Source organism: Mastigoproctus giganteus, chromosome 9 (assembly GCF_048544385.1).
Source record: "Mastigoproctus giganteus isolate SK-2022 chromosome 9, ASM4854438v1, whole genome shotgun sequence".
Classification (NCBI taxonomy): Eukaryota; Metazoa; Arthropoda; class Arachnida; order Uropygi; family Thelyphonidae; genus Mastigoproctus; species Mastigoproctus giganteus.
Window position 1 is genome coordinate 119,069,398 of NC_143583.1, and position 17,236 is coordinate 119,086,633.

The window sequence follows — 17,236 nt, forward strand, 5'->3', positions numbered from 1 at the left end:
AGAAGAAAAATGCATGGGATACATACAAATTAACACGTGACACGGACGCCTATGATAGATACAAGTTGATCTGTAACCAAGTTACAAAGGAGGTTAGGCAGGCGAAGGCAGATTACGAGAGATCCTTGGCAAGGGATGCAAAGAAAAACAGCAAAGAGTTCTTTACTTATGTAAACTCTAGAAGGAAGGGGATGAATCAGATTGGTCCACTTGTGATCGATGGGTCAACTGTTGATGACCCTGCTCGGGTAGCTAACAAACTAAATGAATATTTTGCATCGACATTCACACATGAGGAGTTATTCAGCGAGGGGAATGCCAGAGGTGTATTCAACTCTAGCAGTAAGCTAGAGAATCTTGTAATAACTGAGAGCAAAGTGGAGGAGAAATTGTTGAAGATAAACACAAGAAAGGCACCTGGGGTGGATGGGATCTATCCAGTTATATTAAAGGAGGTAAGCAAACCCTTAGCCATAATTATGAGAGCTTCCTTGGACTCAGGGGAGGTACCCATTGACTGGAGATGTGCAAATGTGACCCCAATTCACAAAGGGGGATCAAAGGCTGACACAAGTAATTATAGACCTGTGAGTTTAACTTCTGTTCCCGGAAAATTAATGGAGGCACTGGTGAAAGAAGCACTGCAGGATCATCTAGACAAGACTTCAGTTATAGCTAGGACACAGCATGGTTTTGTTAAGGGGAAGTCTTGCCTGACCAATTTGATTGGATACTTTGATGCAGTCACAAAAGAACTGGATGCAGGGAATAACTTTGATATTATATACTTGGATCTTAGAAAGGCTTTTGATACTGTTGCACATGGAAGACTGCTGCACAAATTGGAGCAGTGTGGCATTGGAGGCAAGTTGCTGCTATGGATAAAGGGGTGGTTGAGGGGGAGAAGACAGAGAGTGGTAATCAATGGACACTGCTCATCGTGGACTAATGTTATTAGTGGAGTCCCTCAGGGTTCAGTATTGGGGCCTTTATTGTTTTCTGTATTTATAAATGATATTGATGATGGTATATCAGGCTTAATGTCCAAGTTTGCAGACGATACGAAGGTTGGCAGGGTTGTCAAGGACACTACTGACACTATGCTGCTGCAACAGGATTTGGAAAGCTTGAGCAGATGGGCTTCGAGGTGGCAAATGAAGTTTAACATTGACAAATGTAAAGTACTACATATGGGAAACAGCAACCCCAGAGCAACGTATCAACTCTGTGGTACTACACTGACAGTGGTAGAGAATGAAAGGGACCTGGGGGTGGTGGTGCAGGCAGATATGAAGTTCTCTGAGCAGTGCAGACGAGCTGCAAGAGTAGCTCATGGTGTATTGTCAATGATATATAGGAATTTTTCTAGCAGGGATAAGGAGGTGATTATTCCCTTGTATAAGGCAATGGTCAGGCCACACCTAGAGTACTGTATACAGGCCTGGAGGCCTCATTTCAGGAAGGATGTAGAGCTGCTGGAACGAGTACAGAGAAGGGCAACTAGATTGGTGAATGGGACAAAGGGGTTCTCTTACGAAGAAAGGCTTAAGTTTTGCAAATTACAGTGTCTGGAAACTAGGCACCAGCGGGGTGATCTGATAGAGGTGTACAAAGCCTTGAATGGTTTGAGCATGCTCAATGCTGATGGGATTCTTCCTCTAGCTCAGAAAAATCACCTGAGAGGGCATAAATTCAAATTGAGGAAAGACAGATGTAGGATAGATGTGCGGAAATTTGCCTTTAGCCAGCGGGTGGTTGGTGGGTGGAACAGACTTCCATCCCTTGTCGTGGAAGTTGATAGCCTAAATAAGTTTAAGGCTCAGCTGGACAGGTATTTCGAACGAACAGAGGGGTGAAGTGGAAGTGGTTATTTTTATTTATTTATGTTACTTTTTTTTTTTTTTTTTGGCTGATGCTGCATAAGCTTGCTTTCTTGCATCAAATGCCTCTACTAATGCTAATGCTAATGCTAATGCTTTGATGATGACGACACACCCGTAATTGTCAGAAAATCCCGATCTGTAAAGAAGAAAATGATAGCTGTATTTTTCAAATCGAGTGGAATTGTGGAACGTGTCGTTTTGGACACGCAGAAGACAGTCACAGCTAAGTGGTATACTGAACAATGCCTGCCTAAAGTCATTGGATCTATGAAGAACCTGCGGCCAAAGTCAAGAATGGACACCTGGTACCTCCATCACGATAATGCTTCAGCTCACCGCGCCAAAGCCTGCACCGAATATTTGACCACGACAGGACTGAAACTTCTCGAGCACCCTCCCTACAGCCCAGACCTTGCTCCCTGCGACTTTGCACTGTTCCCGCATGTGAAAATGAAGCTAAAAGGGAGGCGGTTTTCCAGTGATGAGGACCTTCTACGGGCTTGGGACAACGAGTGTGCTTTACTCCCTAGTGAAACTTGGCAGAACTGGTTTAAAGATTGGTTTCGGAGGATGGAGAGGTGTATTGAATGTAGAGGAAATTACTTTGAAAAAAATAAATAAACAAAGCTGTATTGCAAAACTTTCCTAGTACCCTTTGTATACACACCTTCATTCACTTCACCCCCATAGTATGCACAATAAATTAACAGATTTGTTTTTACAAAATGGCCTATCTCAGCCCAATGTTCACTGAGATACTTGCAGACACTTTTTGAGCTACTTAATTTTGGGTCATATTGTAATTGATAAAGAAAATAGCTTGTTATAAGCCTGTGAAAAAAACCGAAAGCCATAGCATGATTTTAATTCTCTTGCACGAATGGTTAGCTTGTGATCACTACTCATATATACATATATATACAGCACACTAAAATAAAAATTTCCTACCTGGGAAAAATGGGAAATTAAGAGTTTTTAAAAAAAATTTATGTAATTTTATATAATTAATAATGTAACAAATTAAATACAGAATATGTTTGTTCAGTTTTTCCTTTTATAATTGACATCTGGAGCTTGTCTAATGAACATCCAATAAAAGTCACCGGCATATTTAGATTCCACCTTCTCCAGTAACACTTTTCCATGTCTGATATCTCTTTATAAAACCTTTTGTCAGACTGATCATTTTTGGTAACACTCAGATGTGTTGCAGCTGTTAATTCAGTAACGTCATACTTCCCTTGGAATATGTGTATAGCATATAATTTTATATAAAAGAAAAATCTTTATTGTAAGTTCTTACCCATGATGTCACACAAGCTTCTTTACAAAAGGAAACAAAATGTAATTAGTTTTCACTGTAGCTTGATACTTTCAATAAAATGTCCACATAGTTAATACACACACATACTGGCCAAAAAAATACTAACCTTTGTATTAAGACAAATATACATGGTCTTAATTCTAATCTCAACAATGTCCATTTCCACTTGCAGTCTGCCAAACCCCATGTACTTTTTCTGACAGAATCTCAATTATATCAGTTGATTCAACTACTGCTCATCTCAGTTTCCCAAATTATTCGTTGTATGATTCTTTTCTCCTCAAAGGTGGTACTTGTGCATGTGTCCGTTCCGATATTCCCTGTCAGGGACTTGGTAATTTGGAATCTCCTCTTTTCGATCTTCTCTGGCTTAAAATCTCTCTACCTCATTGTGTCAAATTGATCTGTTGTCTCTACTGTCCTCCCAACTCCACTAATCACTTGGAACTCTTCGACTTCCTCTCTTTGCAACTTGACTTTCGCCAGTCCAACTTTCCTAACAGTGAGGTAATTTTCCTTGATGATTTTAATGTTCACAACTCCAGCTGGCTTCCGTTTTCTAGTCACACCGACCCAGCTGGTCGAGATACTGAAGCTTTTGCAATTACTAATGACCTTGCACAGATTGTTCATTTACCTACAAGAATACCAGACAATCCTAACCATACAGCCAACATGCTTGATCTTTTTCTCACAAATAACCCTTCTAAGTAAATGGTCGAAGTGAGTGGTCCTTTAGGCACCTCGGATCACAACTTGGTAATTGTCTCTTCTCCGATGGAGCCTTTATCTCATGGCTATCCTCTGCTGGTGTCCCTCAAGGTCGGACTACTGTTTCAAAACTTCTGATGTCAACGTTTGTTCAGATCATGTCAGTGAAATTATTCTTATAGGAATGGAATTCTTTATCCCACACTCCACTTTAAAATCTTGTCCTTTATCTAAACCTTGGTTTTACAATAAATATGTAAGGCCTGTTTCCAATTCTTCAGTTTCATTTTCTGCCTACACCAAAGCTCGCAACAATTGTAAAGCAGTTATTAATCAGTCCAAACTAGATTTTGAACAGGCTAAGAGTAGAAAACTTGCTTCTTGCCTTAATGGTAGCCGAGCATTCTGGTCTCTTGCCTGTGGTCTTCCATCAAAAGGATATCAGAAGGATTTTGACGAATCTTGATGCTCAGAAAGCTCCAGGTCCTGATGGTATTTCTCCACTTGTTCTCAAAACCTGCGCTCCTGAACTTACTCCTGTTCTTTGCCGCCTTTTTTCACTTTCTTATTCCAAAGATGTTCTTCCTTCTGCTTGGAAATTTATTCATATCCAACCAGTTTCTGAAAAGGGTGACAAATCCCTCCCATCCAATTATCGTCCCATTGCAATCACTCCTACTCTTTCTAAAGTAATGGAGAAATCAATTAACTGCCAACTCTTAAACTACCTAGAAACCTTCCGTCTGATCAACAATCACTAGTATGGATTCTGTCAGTGTCGATCCACTGGTGATATTCTGGCTTATGTTACCCATTTATGGACAAATTCAATGGAAAAGTTCGGTGAAACACAAGCAGTTCTTTTCACATCTCAAGGGCTTTCGATCAGGTTTGGCATAAAGGTCTTCTAAAGAAGCTTCCATCTTATGGTTTGCCAACTATTTTTTGTAATTGGTTATCCAGTTTTCTCTATGATCACTCACTGAGGGTGATGGTAGATGGCTCTCTGTCTTCTAACTTCTCCACTAATGCTGGTGTCTTCCAAGGTTCAGTTTTTTCCCCCACTTTTTTCCTCTTGTATATTAATGACCTTCTTCCATTGACTGGAAATCCTATCCATAGTTTTGCCGATGATAAGCACATTGCATTCCACTTTCCAGTTTGAGAAATCTTGCCATGCTCAATTAGCTTCAACTTCTCGAATATCCGCTACAAATTCCTTAAATGCCGATCTCCAGGTAATACTCCAGTTGGGCAAAGACAACTTAGTTGATCCTTTTAAAACTCAGTCGTGTCTTATATCTCACAAAAAGGATCCTTCTGCTCCTATGCTTTTCATTGGTGACACTCTGATTTCTAGGCATGATGATATATTTCTTTTGGATATTACCCTGACTTCTACTCTCCCTTGGCACAAGCACATTACAAATATTGCTTCCTCTGAACCAAAAAAACTTGGTTTTCTCTTTCGCTCTCACCTTTACTTTTCTTCCAAACAGCTGTTCACTCTATACTAATTGCAAATCCGCCCTACCATGGAATATTATTCCCACTACTGGGGTGGTGCCCCCAAAACCGGTGCCTCCGTAGCCAGGTGGGCAGGAGCAGCAGTGCATAGCACATGCTTCTTGGTTAGACCGGGGTTCGAGCTTGTGAGCCACCAAATACAGAGGATGCAGAAAGGTCAGGGAATGACCACCGCATATCCCCGGAGCAATATGGCCTTAGTTGCTAATGCTCCTAAAAACCAAATAACAGCCCCCAAAACCTCTCTCAGGCTTCTAGATTTCATTCAGAAGAGGGCAGTTAGGTTAATTAGTGACTCCTCTCTAACAGAGTCTCTCCACTCTGTCTCATAGATGTACTGTTTCTGCTGCATGCCTTTTCTACTTCCATGGGCACTTCTTCTTCTGAATTGGCTTTTATAATTCCCGCTCTTGCTTTCAAAACAGTCCGAACACATCCCGCCTCTATCCAACATCCATTTACTGACCAACTTCAAACTCACAGAACCAACTTTTCATCTTCCTCGTTTATTCACTCAATTGCTGTTTTCTGGAACAACCTTTCATCATATGTCTTTCCTGAAAATTACAGTCTAAAGAAGTTCAAGTCTAATGTCAACAAATATCTTCTCTTATCTTCTCAACCTTCAACCCAAGCATGGTACTAAGTACTTCTAATTATAATACATCTCGTGTTTGGGGTTTTCATAAAAATAAATAAATAAATAAAAAAAAAAAAGACGCCACAGGCAGAAATGCAAATAGATGTAAAGAAAACTGACATGGGGTGGATATTGCCTTGTTGAGTATGAAGACTGCAGAGACTGTTCAACTGCAGTAATTTGAAGCCATAATGGGGAAAACATGATCTTTCAGACTTTGAAAAAGGTTCTATACTGAGTGCACCTTTAGCAGGAGCCACAATTCAAGAAACGAAAGACATGACTGGTTTCTCAAAAGCATCCATCTCAAAGTTTTTTTAATTATTATTATTATTATTAGCCATATGGTGCAAGGAAGCCTGAGGCTTATGCTGCACCAGCCAAAAAAAAAAAAAAAAAAAAATTTTCCGGATTATCCCGAGAGAATCACCAAGAAAAAGAAGAATGTTGATATCCAGCTCAGGACCCTGGGTGTGCCAAGCCCATACTCACCAAATGTGAGGCCCTGGAGTAATGACTGGAAAGTTCTTCCATATCTCAAAGGCATAAATGTGGCAGAAAAACAATACTTCATACTCCAAAGAAAACTGTACAAAAAATAGGACATCTAGCATGCAGAAAATGACATGTGAATTTAACCAAGCCTAGAATTGGGCAGTTCCAGTGCAAAGGGATTTGAAGAAATTGGATATTGGCAATTGCCTGCCTATTTGGAAGCCACTTGTTTCACAGAAAAACAGAAAAATCTGCTTGCATTGGTGTCAAGAACCTTGTAATTGGAGAGTGGAACAATGGAAGAAAGTCATGTGGTCAGACAAATCACAATTCACTTTGTTTTGCACTGATAGTGGTGAAAACCTTACAAAGCAATGGGACCCTGCTTGCCTTATTAAGGCAACCTAACCCAAGGATCTGGAGACAACATATAAAATCATTCACTTTGTGAGAGATTTACTAGTACGTATCATAGTAAAAGTAAAGTGCAGCCATTATCAACCCACTGCAGGATGGAAGCCTCCTCAACAATTCATGCTGAGGGAAATGGACCATAATCTGCCACGCTGGTCCAGTGCGGGTTGGCAGATCGACCGTATTCAGCAGTCAGGGTCTTGAACCCCGGTCTACTCAAAGAGCGTGTGCTACTGCACTCCCGCTCCTGACCACTTGACTACGGAGGCCGTCTCATAGTACTTAATAGTATCATAGTACTTAATAGTATAGTAGCATGTATATGAATTTTAATAAAAAAAAAAAAATTGGAGGATCGCAACACCCATTCCAAGGCAGCATTCAAACCTATGACCTTTGTCTTAGGCAAGTATGTTACCCACTGGACTAATTCAACAGTATATGGGTTAATATTTTGGCTTAATGCTAGTGGTTATCATTTTGTGGAGATTTTAGGGATCAGAGATGATGGAGATTTCAATATAAAAATAACGAATTACCCTTGAATACGTATTCTATATATAGTAGAACCCAAATAAGACGTTTACCAAAGTTCTTATGAGAGAAAACTTCTTAGAAGGGAAAATGGCCTAAGGGCATGAAATATTAACTACACAAATAAAAACGAAACGATACACATACATAAGTTAAAAATCATTTTTAAGTACTATTTCAGAATTTATGAATACAGCAGGCCCCCGTTATAACGCGGTTCGCTATACGCTGATTCGCTATAACGCTGTTATTATATTATAACCCGTGTCTGACTATAACGCTGTCACAGATCACTATAACGCTCTTTTACAGATTACATTTTTGACATATTTAACGAAATTGTTTCATTTGATGGAGTCGATAGCTTGAAAATGAATAGCAAAACAGCATTAAAACGTTTCCCACACCGACTTGAGAAATTTTTCCACGCTCAGTGAAATTTTCTCGCACGCTAATTTAATTTCAGTACAGTGGCTTGTTACGTAGTTCCTAGATCAACATTTTAAAAAATGACGAAGTATATTGCTTGTAATATTTGCGTTATATGCATTTATCCGAAGTCTAGTCATCACTCAGTACCGTATTAGACAACGTGCGAAACGGACAGTTTACTTGAACATTGTATCATAATTAATGCAACCAACGCAGTTACATTTTCGAAGAATGAAAAAAGAATGAAAAATCAACAACGTCTGAGCACAGTACGAAGACTATAAATGTAAGAAAAAGACTGAATTTGAAAATTAGACGTTTTGAAGCGAATCGATTCCGGTCAACGACAAGTGGATGTGTGCCATAATTTAGGACTTACCAACTTTAACTGTAAGAACAATTATAAAAAAATAAAGAATTAATTTTTGCAGCGGGAAAGGTAGCTGTTCCACTGCAAGCAACTAGGACTAGGCCGGCTATTAGGATTGAAATGGAAAGACTTTAATTTTAATGAAGATAATGTCCAATGCAGAATTCAGTTAAGTTAAATATTGTGAGAGAGAGAGAGAGAGAGAGAGAGAGAGAGATCGAGATCGATCTGAAGAAAACTCGCCTAAAAAAAATGTGGAACCATTTAAAACTGGTAAGGGCTGGTAGAATAGATTTAGAATGCAGATCAAGGAGCCGAAACTTTCAAAAAAGAACTTGTTAAAATTATTGAAGAGGGGTATTATGTGTTATACTTCTCAACAAGTTTTTAACATAGATGAAGCAGGACTTTTGTGGAAACGAATGCCTAAAAGAAGTTTCATATTGAAAGAAGAAAAAACATGCCAAGTTTCAAAGCGGCGAAGGATCAGTTGACGTTATTGTTGGGTGGTAACGCTGCGGGCCATTTAAAATTAATACCCCTTTTAGTTTATTTGGAAGAGGGCCAAAGTTCAACTCAAAATCCACACATTTTTCATGATTAAATTCATCCATTAAATTAAATCAATTAAATTCATGATTTTAATTGGAATTTTAAGTTTACTTTTGATACGCAAGTAGTTACCACATAATTATACGTATGTAATGCAGAATATTTTATATGTACAAATATTTGAATATTAAATATTTTGACCGACATTTGTGCATCTTTTCATTACCGTTTATTATTGATTAGGAAATATCCTATGGCACCGACCGCAGCTCCAAATACATATGTTACCTTATGGGAAAGCGGCGCTCGCTTAGCGCGGATTCACTTAGCGCTCTGTTTTTCCGGAACGAATGATCAGCGTTAAGCGGGGGTCACCTGTATTTTACTCTGCCTATGGGAAACATTTTTAAACTAAGGAGGTCTAATTGCTTAACATTCTGTTCATTAAACTCATTACCAAGTTGGAAGAATTTGGAGTTTCAACACACTTTAAAAGGTCACAATTACAAAGACATAATTAAATTCTGTCTTTGTAATTGTGAATTAAAGACATTAAATTACAGAATTTAATGCTTAACATGATCAACGTATCCAATTATGGATAGTGATGAAAACAATTGCAATATGTCACTTATACATTATATCAAAATGTTTATAACTGAAAATGTTTTAGCACTGAAAGCCTTTGATTTAGCACTGAAAGCCTCTATCATTATAGTTCACAGTAAATCACCGAAGTAGGTGAAATGGTATTGTTTCTGTTATATCTCATATTGTGAATGCCTTCATGAGTTGCCCTGATATTGAACTACCTTTGATAGTAGATTCTCAAATAGACAACATTCACCAGTGGATTCTCGACAGATACAACCACCCAGGGGTGTTATCTGCTGAGAATAAGTAACATTAGTTTTCTCCCAGTGGCAAAGCATTGCTTATTGGAGGTAGTGCAATATTGGGGCAACTCATTGTGAGGGCATTAACAATATGAGATGAAAAAAACGATGCCATTTCACCTACTTCGGTTTAGTTTTATTATGAACTAAAATTATGCTATCACTAACTTGTTCGATTACCAAAATGTTTATATTTTTTAATATAAAAATAATTTCTATATTTAAAAAATAAAGAGGAAAAACATCATTATAATTATACACCGTGTATTCTTTATCATGTACTTTTTATTCTGGAAAGCTTTTTACCCTAGAAACTTCTTATGCGAGAAAATAATACATTACAATATATAGAGTTGAAATTGGGAATTAAGAAAAACCAAACCTAGTACATAGGAAAACTCCTTACTTGGGAATTTCTTATCCAGGTTCTACTGTACTTATCATGAATACTTATTCTATAACCTTCAAAAAACCATAAATTTCAAAATCCAGCATGTTCCTGGCACAAAAGATGCTGGATTTCTGAGGGTCTACTTAATGATGAAATTTAAAATAAATAGGTCTGATATGTGAATGTTCCTTTGCTTATAAATCTCCTTTGTTCCCTTGTGGCATTCTTCTTAAATAAATACTTGGTGAATTATAATTTATATTATGCACAAAGTACTGTACATATTTACAGAAATTCATATTCTGCAGGACACATCTTTCGGACAGTAATGTTTCTGACTGAAAACTTCTGTGTGTGTTAATGAGCAGTTTCCCTGCTCATTTCAACAGCCATCTCTGTTTGTACATGTGTGAACACTCCATACACATGACCATGACAAATTCCCTCAACAGATATAAATGGATTCCAGATATAAATGGACTTTAATAGTCATAAAGAATATGTGCAGAAAGCGATCACTTATTTTGTTCCTTTAAGATTAAATTAAGATAATAAAACTTCATTGATAAAATAATGTAAAGAAGTTCATTCATTTTGTCATTCACCATTTACTACATATTCATCTTACTTTTTATTATTAATTTTCCTGATTTACTTTTTTCTAATTTACTACATTTCAATCAGGGCTATCTTTTCCATCAGGCACACTTTATGCATGTTGCCTACAAAAAAACAGGAACCTAAAAATAAATAATAAAATTCTTTGTTTAGATTTTTCTGTTAGCAAAATTATTAACGTCATCAAAGTTCATACTGCATGTAAGTTAATGCTGGGATAAGTGTTGTAGAAATGACTTCAAAACCAAATTTATAGAAATGCTTTCGAATTTCTCTAAATGTTTGATATAATGTAGTGAGACCTCAGATTAAAGATATAGCCCTGATTTCAATATTGTCTTAGCAGAACATTTGAGATAAGAGGGGAAAAAAAGTTTGTGTGCAGATGATTAAATGAATTGTGCCATTTGATACAAGCAATACACTACCATGATATATGGTAGTGGTGTTACTACATATGGGTAGTGGTAATCCCAGAGAAACGTACCAGCTGTATGGTACTATACTCGGGGTGGTGGAGAATGAAAAAGACCTGGGGGGCAATTGTGCAGTCATATATGAAGTTTTCTGAGCAGTGCAGACGGTCTGCAAGAGTAACTCATGGGGTCTTATCAGTGATATACGGAAATTTTGCTAGTAGGGAAAAGGTGATTATCCCTTTATTTAAGGCAATGGTCAGGCCACACCTTGAGTACTGCATACAGGTCTGGAGGCCTCATTTTAGGAAAGGTGTAGAGTTGCTAGAATGAGACAGAGAAGGGCAACAGGATTAGTAAGGGAAACAAAAGGATTTCTCTTACCAAGAAAGGCTTAAGTTCTGCAAATTGCAGCATCTGGAGACTAGGTACCTGCGAGGTGATCTGATGGAGGTATATAAGTCCTTGAATGGCATTGAGCAGACTCAGTGCTGATGGGATTCTTCCTCTTGCTCAGATTACGAACCTGAGGGGTCATAAATTCAAATTGAGGAAAGACAGTTGCAGAATAGATTTTCGCAAGTTTTCCTGTAGCCAGCGGGTACTTGATGCTGGAACAGACTTCCATCTGTTGTTGTGCAAGTTAAATAAATTCATGGAGGAACTGGACAAACGTTTAGAGCTAATGGATGGGTGAAATGGGGATTTTTTGTTTTTTGGGATGATGCTGTTTAAGCTTTCTTTCTTGTATTATATGCCTCTGCTAATGATAAATAGAATTGTTAATAAAATATTAAAGGATATAGCATATATTACTGATCATTAGTTGCCAACAGTACTATAACATTCATCTATACCTAAAGGATAAAATGTTACACTGAATTAAAGATGTCTGATGAGTGATTTTTTTTTGTTGTTGTTAGCTGTGAATTTATAATTGGACTCATAATTGTTGTGCTGATGTTATATTTGCAGACCAATAGAATAATCTCAAAATTTATTTGAAGACTAGCTGGTATAAATTAGGATGATATATTTTTGGTTCCAGCTCTCCATACTACATAAAAGAATACTTTTATTCCAATGGGACATTAAATTTTGTTAAAAGTAGTACTTAAAATTGGCAGTATTTTTGAATACAGGCACTCCCCGACTTATGTAAGGGTTCCATTCAGGAAACCTGTCCATACGTCGAAATTTTAAGTAACTTGGAAACCATCCAAAATTGGTATATAAATGTAAGTCTGCAATTTAAAAAAAAACACTTTATCTCTAATAACATTTTTATATTACAATTTCATACTCATAACATATGCATTAGAATATTATTTAAAGAACAAAACTTTTAAAGTATATATACATACAACTTATTTCCTGTGTGTGTGTGTGTGTGTGGGCAGAGGGTATATATGACACAGATATTAGTTGGGGGATGATGAGGTTGAAGAGAGAGCTATCACATCATTAATATGAGACTCTTCTTCCAGCTCTAAAATAGCTGAAGAAGTGGAACGCCTGTAGAAGTAAGGTGCTGAAGATGGATATGGCACTGAAATTGCAGTCAGAGAATCTGCAAATTGAGGAGGTTGGTCGCTCAATCTTTCCAATGAATTTATATAGTTAGGCTTGAATGAATGTCTTCTTTTTCTCGCAGTAGGGTTTAAAGGCATGGAACTTTTTGCATGTTCTTTTATTCGTTCTTTATCTTTCACTATTGTATTCACAGTAGACGTTGCCAGCCTTAAAAGTTTGAAATGGTCTTTATTGTTTTTCCATCTTCATACACATTCGCAATTTATAATTTTTGATCTAATGTAATTGTATGCTGCTTTTCGAAACATCAACATTGTTGCCAGGTCCACTCACACACTTTCCTGCCATACTGACTGGGAAAATACCCAATAATAATAGAAGTAAATAAATAAATAAATAAACCAGAAACGGCTATCTGTGAGACAGAGCCATAGTTTAAATAACTGGGTTTAAAAATGAGACAAAATAAGAAATAGTTTAACAAGAAGTTCCCATTCTAGATACATATAAATCATTGCAAATCACGTGATAAGTCATGGTGAGCTATGTACATGGGCAATGTCTGCTGTCCTTGGAACGTTTCCACTGGAGACCGGGCTGTAGGTATCTTTGATGTTGCCAATTACAGCTGATTTCCGTGTAGACTTTTTTTTTTTTTTTTTTGATATTTTTAATGTAAAGTTGGGGAGTGCCTGTATTAAAAAGGGGGGAGGGTGCACAATAAAATTATAATTATTCAGGATTATCTTGCAACTATTGTATATATCAGATTTCAGAACATAAACGAAATTTTTATATCTAACCTAATAGAACTTTCCAAACACACATGAAGAATCCGATGATACGTCCAAGGCTGACAGTGCCCACAACCAGCAAGAACAAGAAGAAAACATCAGCCTTCCAAATGAGATTGAACCAAAAGGAGACTCTAATGGTTAAATGAAGCGTATATCAATTTTTTATATATATTTGAGGAATAATTTGGTGATCGTATACTCAGAGTAGCAAAAATTATCTTTTTACTTAGAAAAAATAAATAAAAATAAATAAAAAATACTCAGATTCCATTGTATTACTTTGCTTTTGTACATATAATAAAAATGTGATTTTATTTCTTCTGCTTGTTTTAATGAAAATCTGCTTTGTATTTGATTGATTAGTGGAAAGATATAGGCAAATCGTTAAGTTTAACACTTGTTTAATTGTCAGAAAAATTTGGCTGGCTGACTGAAATCTTAATCCAACACAGTCAGTCTTATGTTGAATTAATCATCACATGCATGAATTCAGACACATGTACACTGCAGAACTCTTAGTTGGGAAACTTACATATACAGGCAACTGCCGCTAATCCAACATCCTTGGATTTGGGGGAGGGAGGAGTTGGATTAGCCAAAAAGTCGAATTGTGGAGATCTGACATTTTCTACTTCCATAAAGTTTTTATATTTTTATTAATTAGGACATATGGCCTAATTCATAAAAATATGCTTTTTTGATGCAGTATATCAATTTAATAGGCTCTAAACTATATATTAAGACATAATAAGGTACTAAAAAAAATCCTCCAAAAAAATTGAAACAAAACAATATAAATTAAATAGGCTCTAAACTATTTAAGGCTTAATAGCGTACTAAAAAAAATTGTAACAAAATGATAAAAATAAGACAGTCATTGGAACACAATTGTGGAGATCTTTGTACACGTCCAGTTATTAAATGGGCACTTTGTAATAGGTATTACTTCAAAATTAGGAATAAACTGAAAAAACTAGCTTTAACTTACAGTTCATAATTTAACTTACAGTTCATAATTCATAAGTTACATATATTGCTGGCTGGTCTCTTCCAAAGGATCAGCAAGATCGTAACAGAGAATAGGTCTGTTGGTACCTGTCTTTTGTTGGATGAAGGGCTTTTTAATGTCAAACTGTACCAAAGCTTTCAATCTTCATTCTTCAAACTTATATTTCTCCAGTACCAGATGTATCAAATCAGCCTGATGGTACATTGAAGAGTTCCCCAAACTTAATGCAGGTATCTGAAGCATGAGCAACTTCAGCCCAAGTAATATTTGTCTAGGCCACTGTCTTCTCTGACTTGTTCATCATCTTCATTATTACTAGCCTCTGCTTGTTTTACAGTCTCCACTATAATTTCGTCAGTTATAGTGGAGACTGTAAAAGGCCAACAATAGACTGGTCATCATCTACTGAAAGTTCAATAGACTGGTCATCATCTACTGAAAGCCATTTGCCTAATTCTTTCTCTTCTGAATCTTTTACTCCACTGTCCTAAGGGGCACTTTTAATGATGGAAACAAGTGCAGCAACATGTTCGACTTTTCTCTTTGTCTGAAATCCTTCAAAGTCATTTTCATTGTCGCTATCATCAAAAAAACATAGAACCCAGCCATAGTTTACACCAGCACCTCACCAGTGTCTTTCTTAACCTGCTTGCACTTTTAATATTGAAACTTCTCTGAGATGCAACCACATCCACATTCTCATTCACCAATGATTGCATAAATAACTTCCTGTAATGCATTTTAAGATTTTGAATGACACCCTTGTCCATTGGCTGAATCAGAAATGTCACATTGGCTGGAAGAAAAACTGTAATAATTCCATTCCCTGCAATTATCCAAGATGAGAACAGCCTATGGATCTTGCACCCACTTCTGAAGCTGATGATCTCTCACACTGGGAACAAATGAATTCTTAAACAAGACCTCAAATATTTCTTCATTTATCCAGGTGGATTATTGGCTCTTGTAAACCACAGGTAGATTGGCTACTTTTTTTAAGGAAATGAGGCTTTCTGTACTATCCAATAATCAGCAGCTTCAGTTTGAGTACCTGCCGTATTAGCATACACATTAAAACTAAACACTCTATTTTCCTTGAACTCATGATGTGAAGCTTCATCAGAACCAGCTAGTACAGTCCTCGGAAAATACCTCCATTGCAGATGAAATATCTCTATCCAATGTCAAATTCAAAATTCTGAACCTACTCCTAAGCTGCGTCATGGTCTGCAGATCAACTCTCACCTGACACAACCAACTTATGGATATAATCTTGAATCTACTGAAGCCATCCATCACTATAAGTGCACTTTTCCTGCTTGCCCAAGTTATGGAGTTGTCAAGCCTTCTCATCTATAGCTTTACCACTGAGAGGGAAACTGTTAGCAACTTAGCTTTGAACCACACATACACTGCTGAACTGACATCACCAGTAACAGATGATTTTAAGGTCTTTCTTTGTTGCAAGACCTTTTGTACATTACACTCTGGCTTGGCAGCATATTCTCGAAGATTATCTGCCTGCTTCCCAATATCTAAGACTGCCATCAGTCCTATGCCATATTCTTTGGCCACATTGATTTGGTGTGCCCATAGAGGAAGCATTGCTTGAAAGCTGAAAGTCATTGAACAAGTGAAGTGAGGCTTCCTCTTATGGGTCTTTCTTGATTCAGAAGTAGATTTTGAACAATTGTCAGGCTTGGTTAATTAGTAAAAAAAAGTATTACTTGAAAAAGTAAAAAGCTCTGTTACTAGACACTGTAACAAGGCAATACCAGTGCTCATAGTAGCAAAATGACAATATGCACAGGTCTATGCACGATGTAGTCCACCTTAATTTATTAAATAACCTAAACAAAAATAATTTGTTTTATTTTTTGTTATATATACAACCATGGGTGCCCGCAGCATGGTGCAAGGTGGTGTAAGTGCACTACCTTTTGGATTTCCAAGTAATACACAATTTTTAAATATTATTCCTATTTCATTCCAATGACGAAATTTGGCGCCTTTTTCTTTCTCCCAATGATCATGAAATTGTTGGCTCGGCTGTACACTAAATCAGTCAAACTTGACTTAAGATATTGCATGTATTCGAAAATTTGGTGAACAAAAAATTTATTCCCACATGCACCACCTTACAAAATATCCTGCCAGCATACATAAAAAACTAAAAAAATATTTAGTTTAATAGTATACACTGCAAAATAATAATAGAGTTCCTCAGTAAAAATATATTTTCTGTATACTGTACATATAAATGACATGGTAGTGCATAATGTGCTTATTCCAGCATTTTAATGGTGGAATAAGTACTTTGTACCCTGTGTTGATCTGCCTCTTCCAACGCTGTATTGGACAACACAGTATTAAACTGTACATTCCTATTTGAAAAAACTCATGTTATTCAAAATGTATATTAATCATAGAAATTTTAAAAATAAAAATAACATATAAAACAAAATAATTAAATGCACTTAAATTTGGGTTTTTTTTAATTTCTGCTTTTTTTTTTTTTTTTTGGGGGGGGGGCAGATCAAGCTCAAACTGTTGGATTAACCAAAAGTTGGATTGGCGGAAGTTGCCTGTAGTTGCAATCGCACTTATAATAGGATGGGTTCTGATATGCTTAAGTTATCCAATCAAGAGCTGTTTAGTTATATATCATAATATTTTGTTGAAAAAAAAGACTTT

At 36.7% G+C, this 17,236-nt stretch overlaps 1 protein-coding gene across 1 annotated transcript in view; it reads left to right on the top strand.

Moving 5' to 3' along the window:
- The window catches only part of LOC150080676 (DCC-interacting protein 13-alpha-like), a gene marked incomplete in the record, with an annotated part of 341,505 nt that extends 324,481 nt beyond the window's left edge, over nucleotides 1-17,024 (top strand). Inside the window, 1 exon segment of the mRNA XM_090381733.1 lies at nucleotides 13,547-17,024. Coding sequence (XP_090237859.1) covers nucleotides 13,547-13,675 — 129 coding nt within the window.
- Nucleotides 17,025-17,236: the final 212 nt, after the last annotated feature.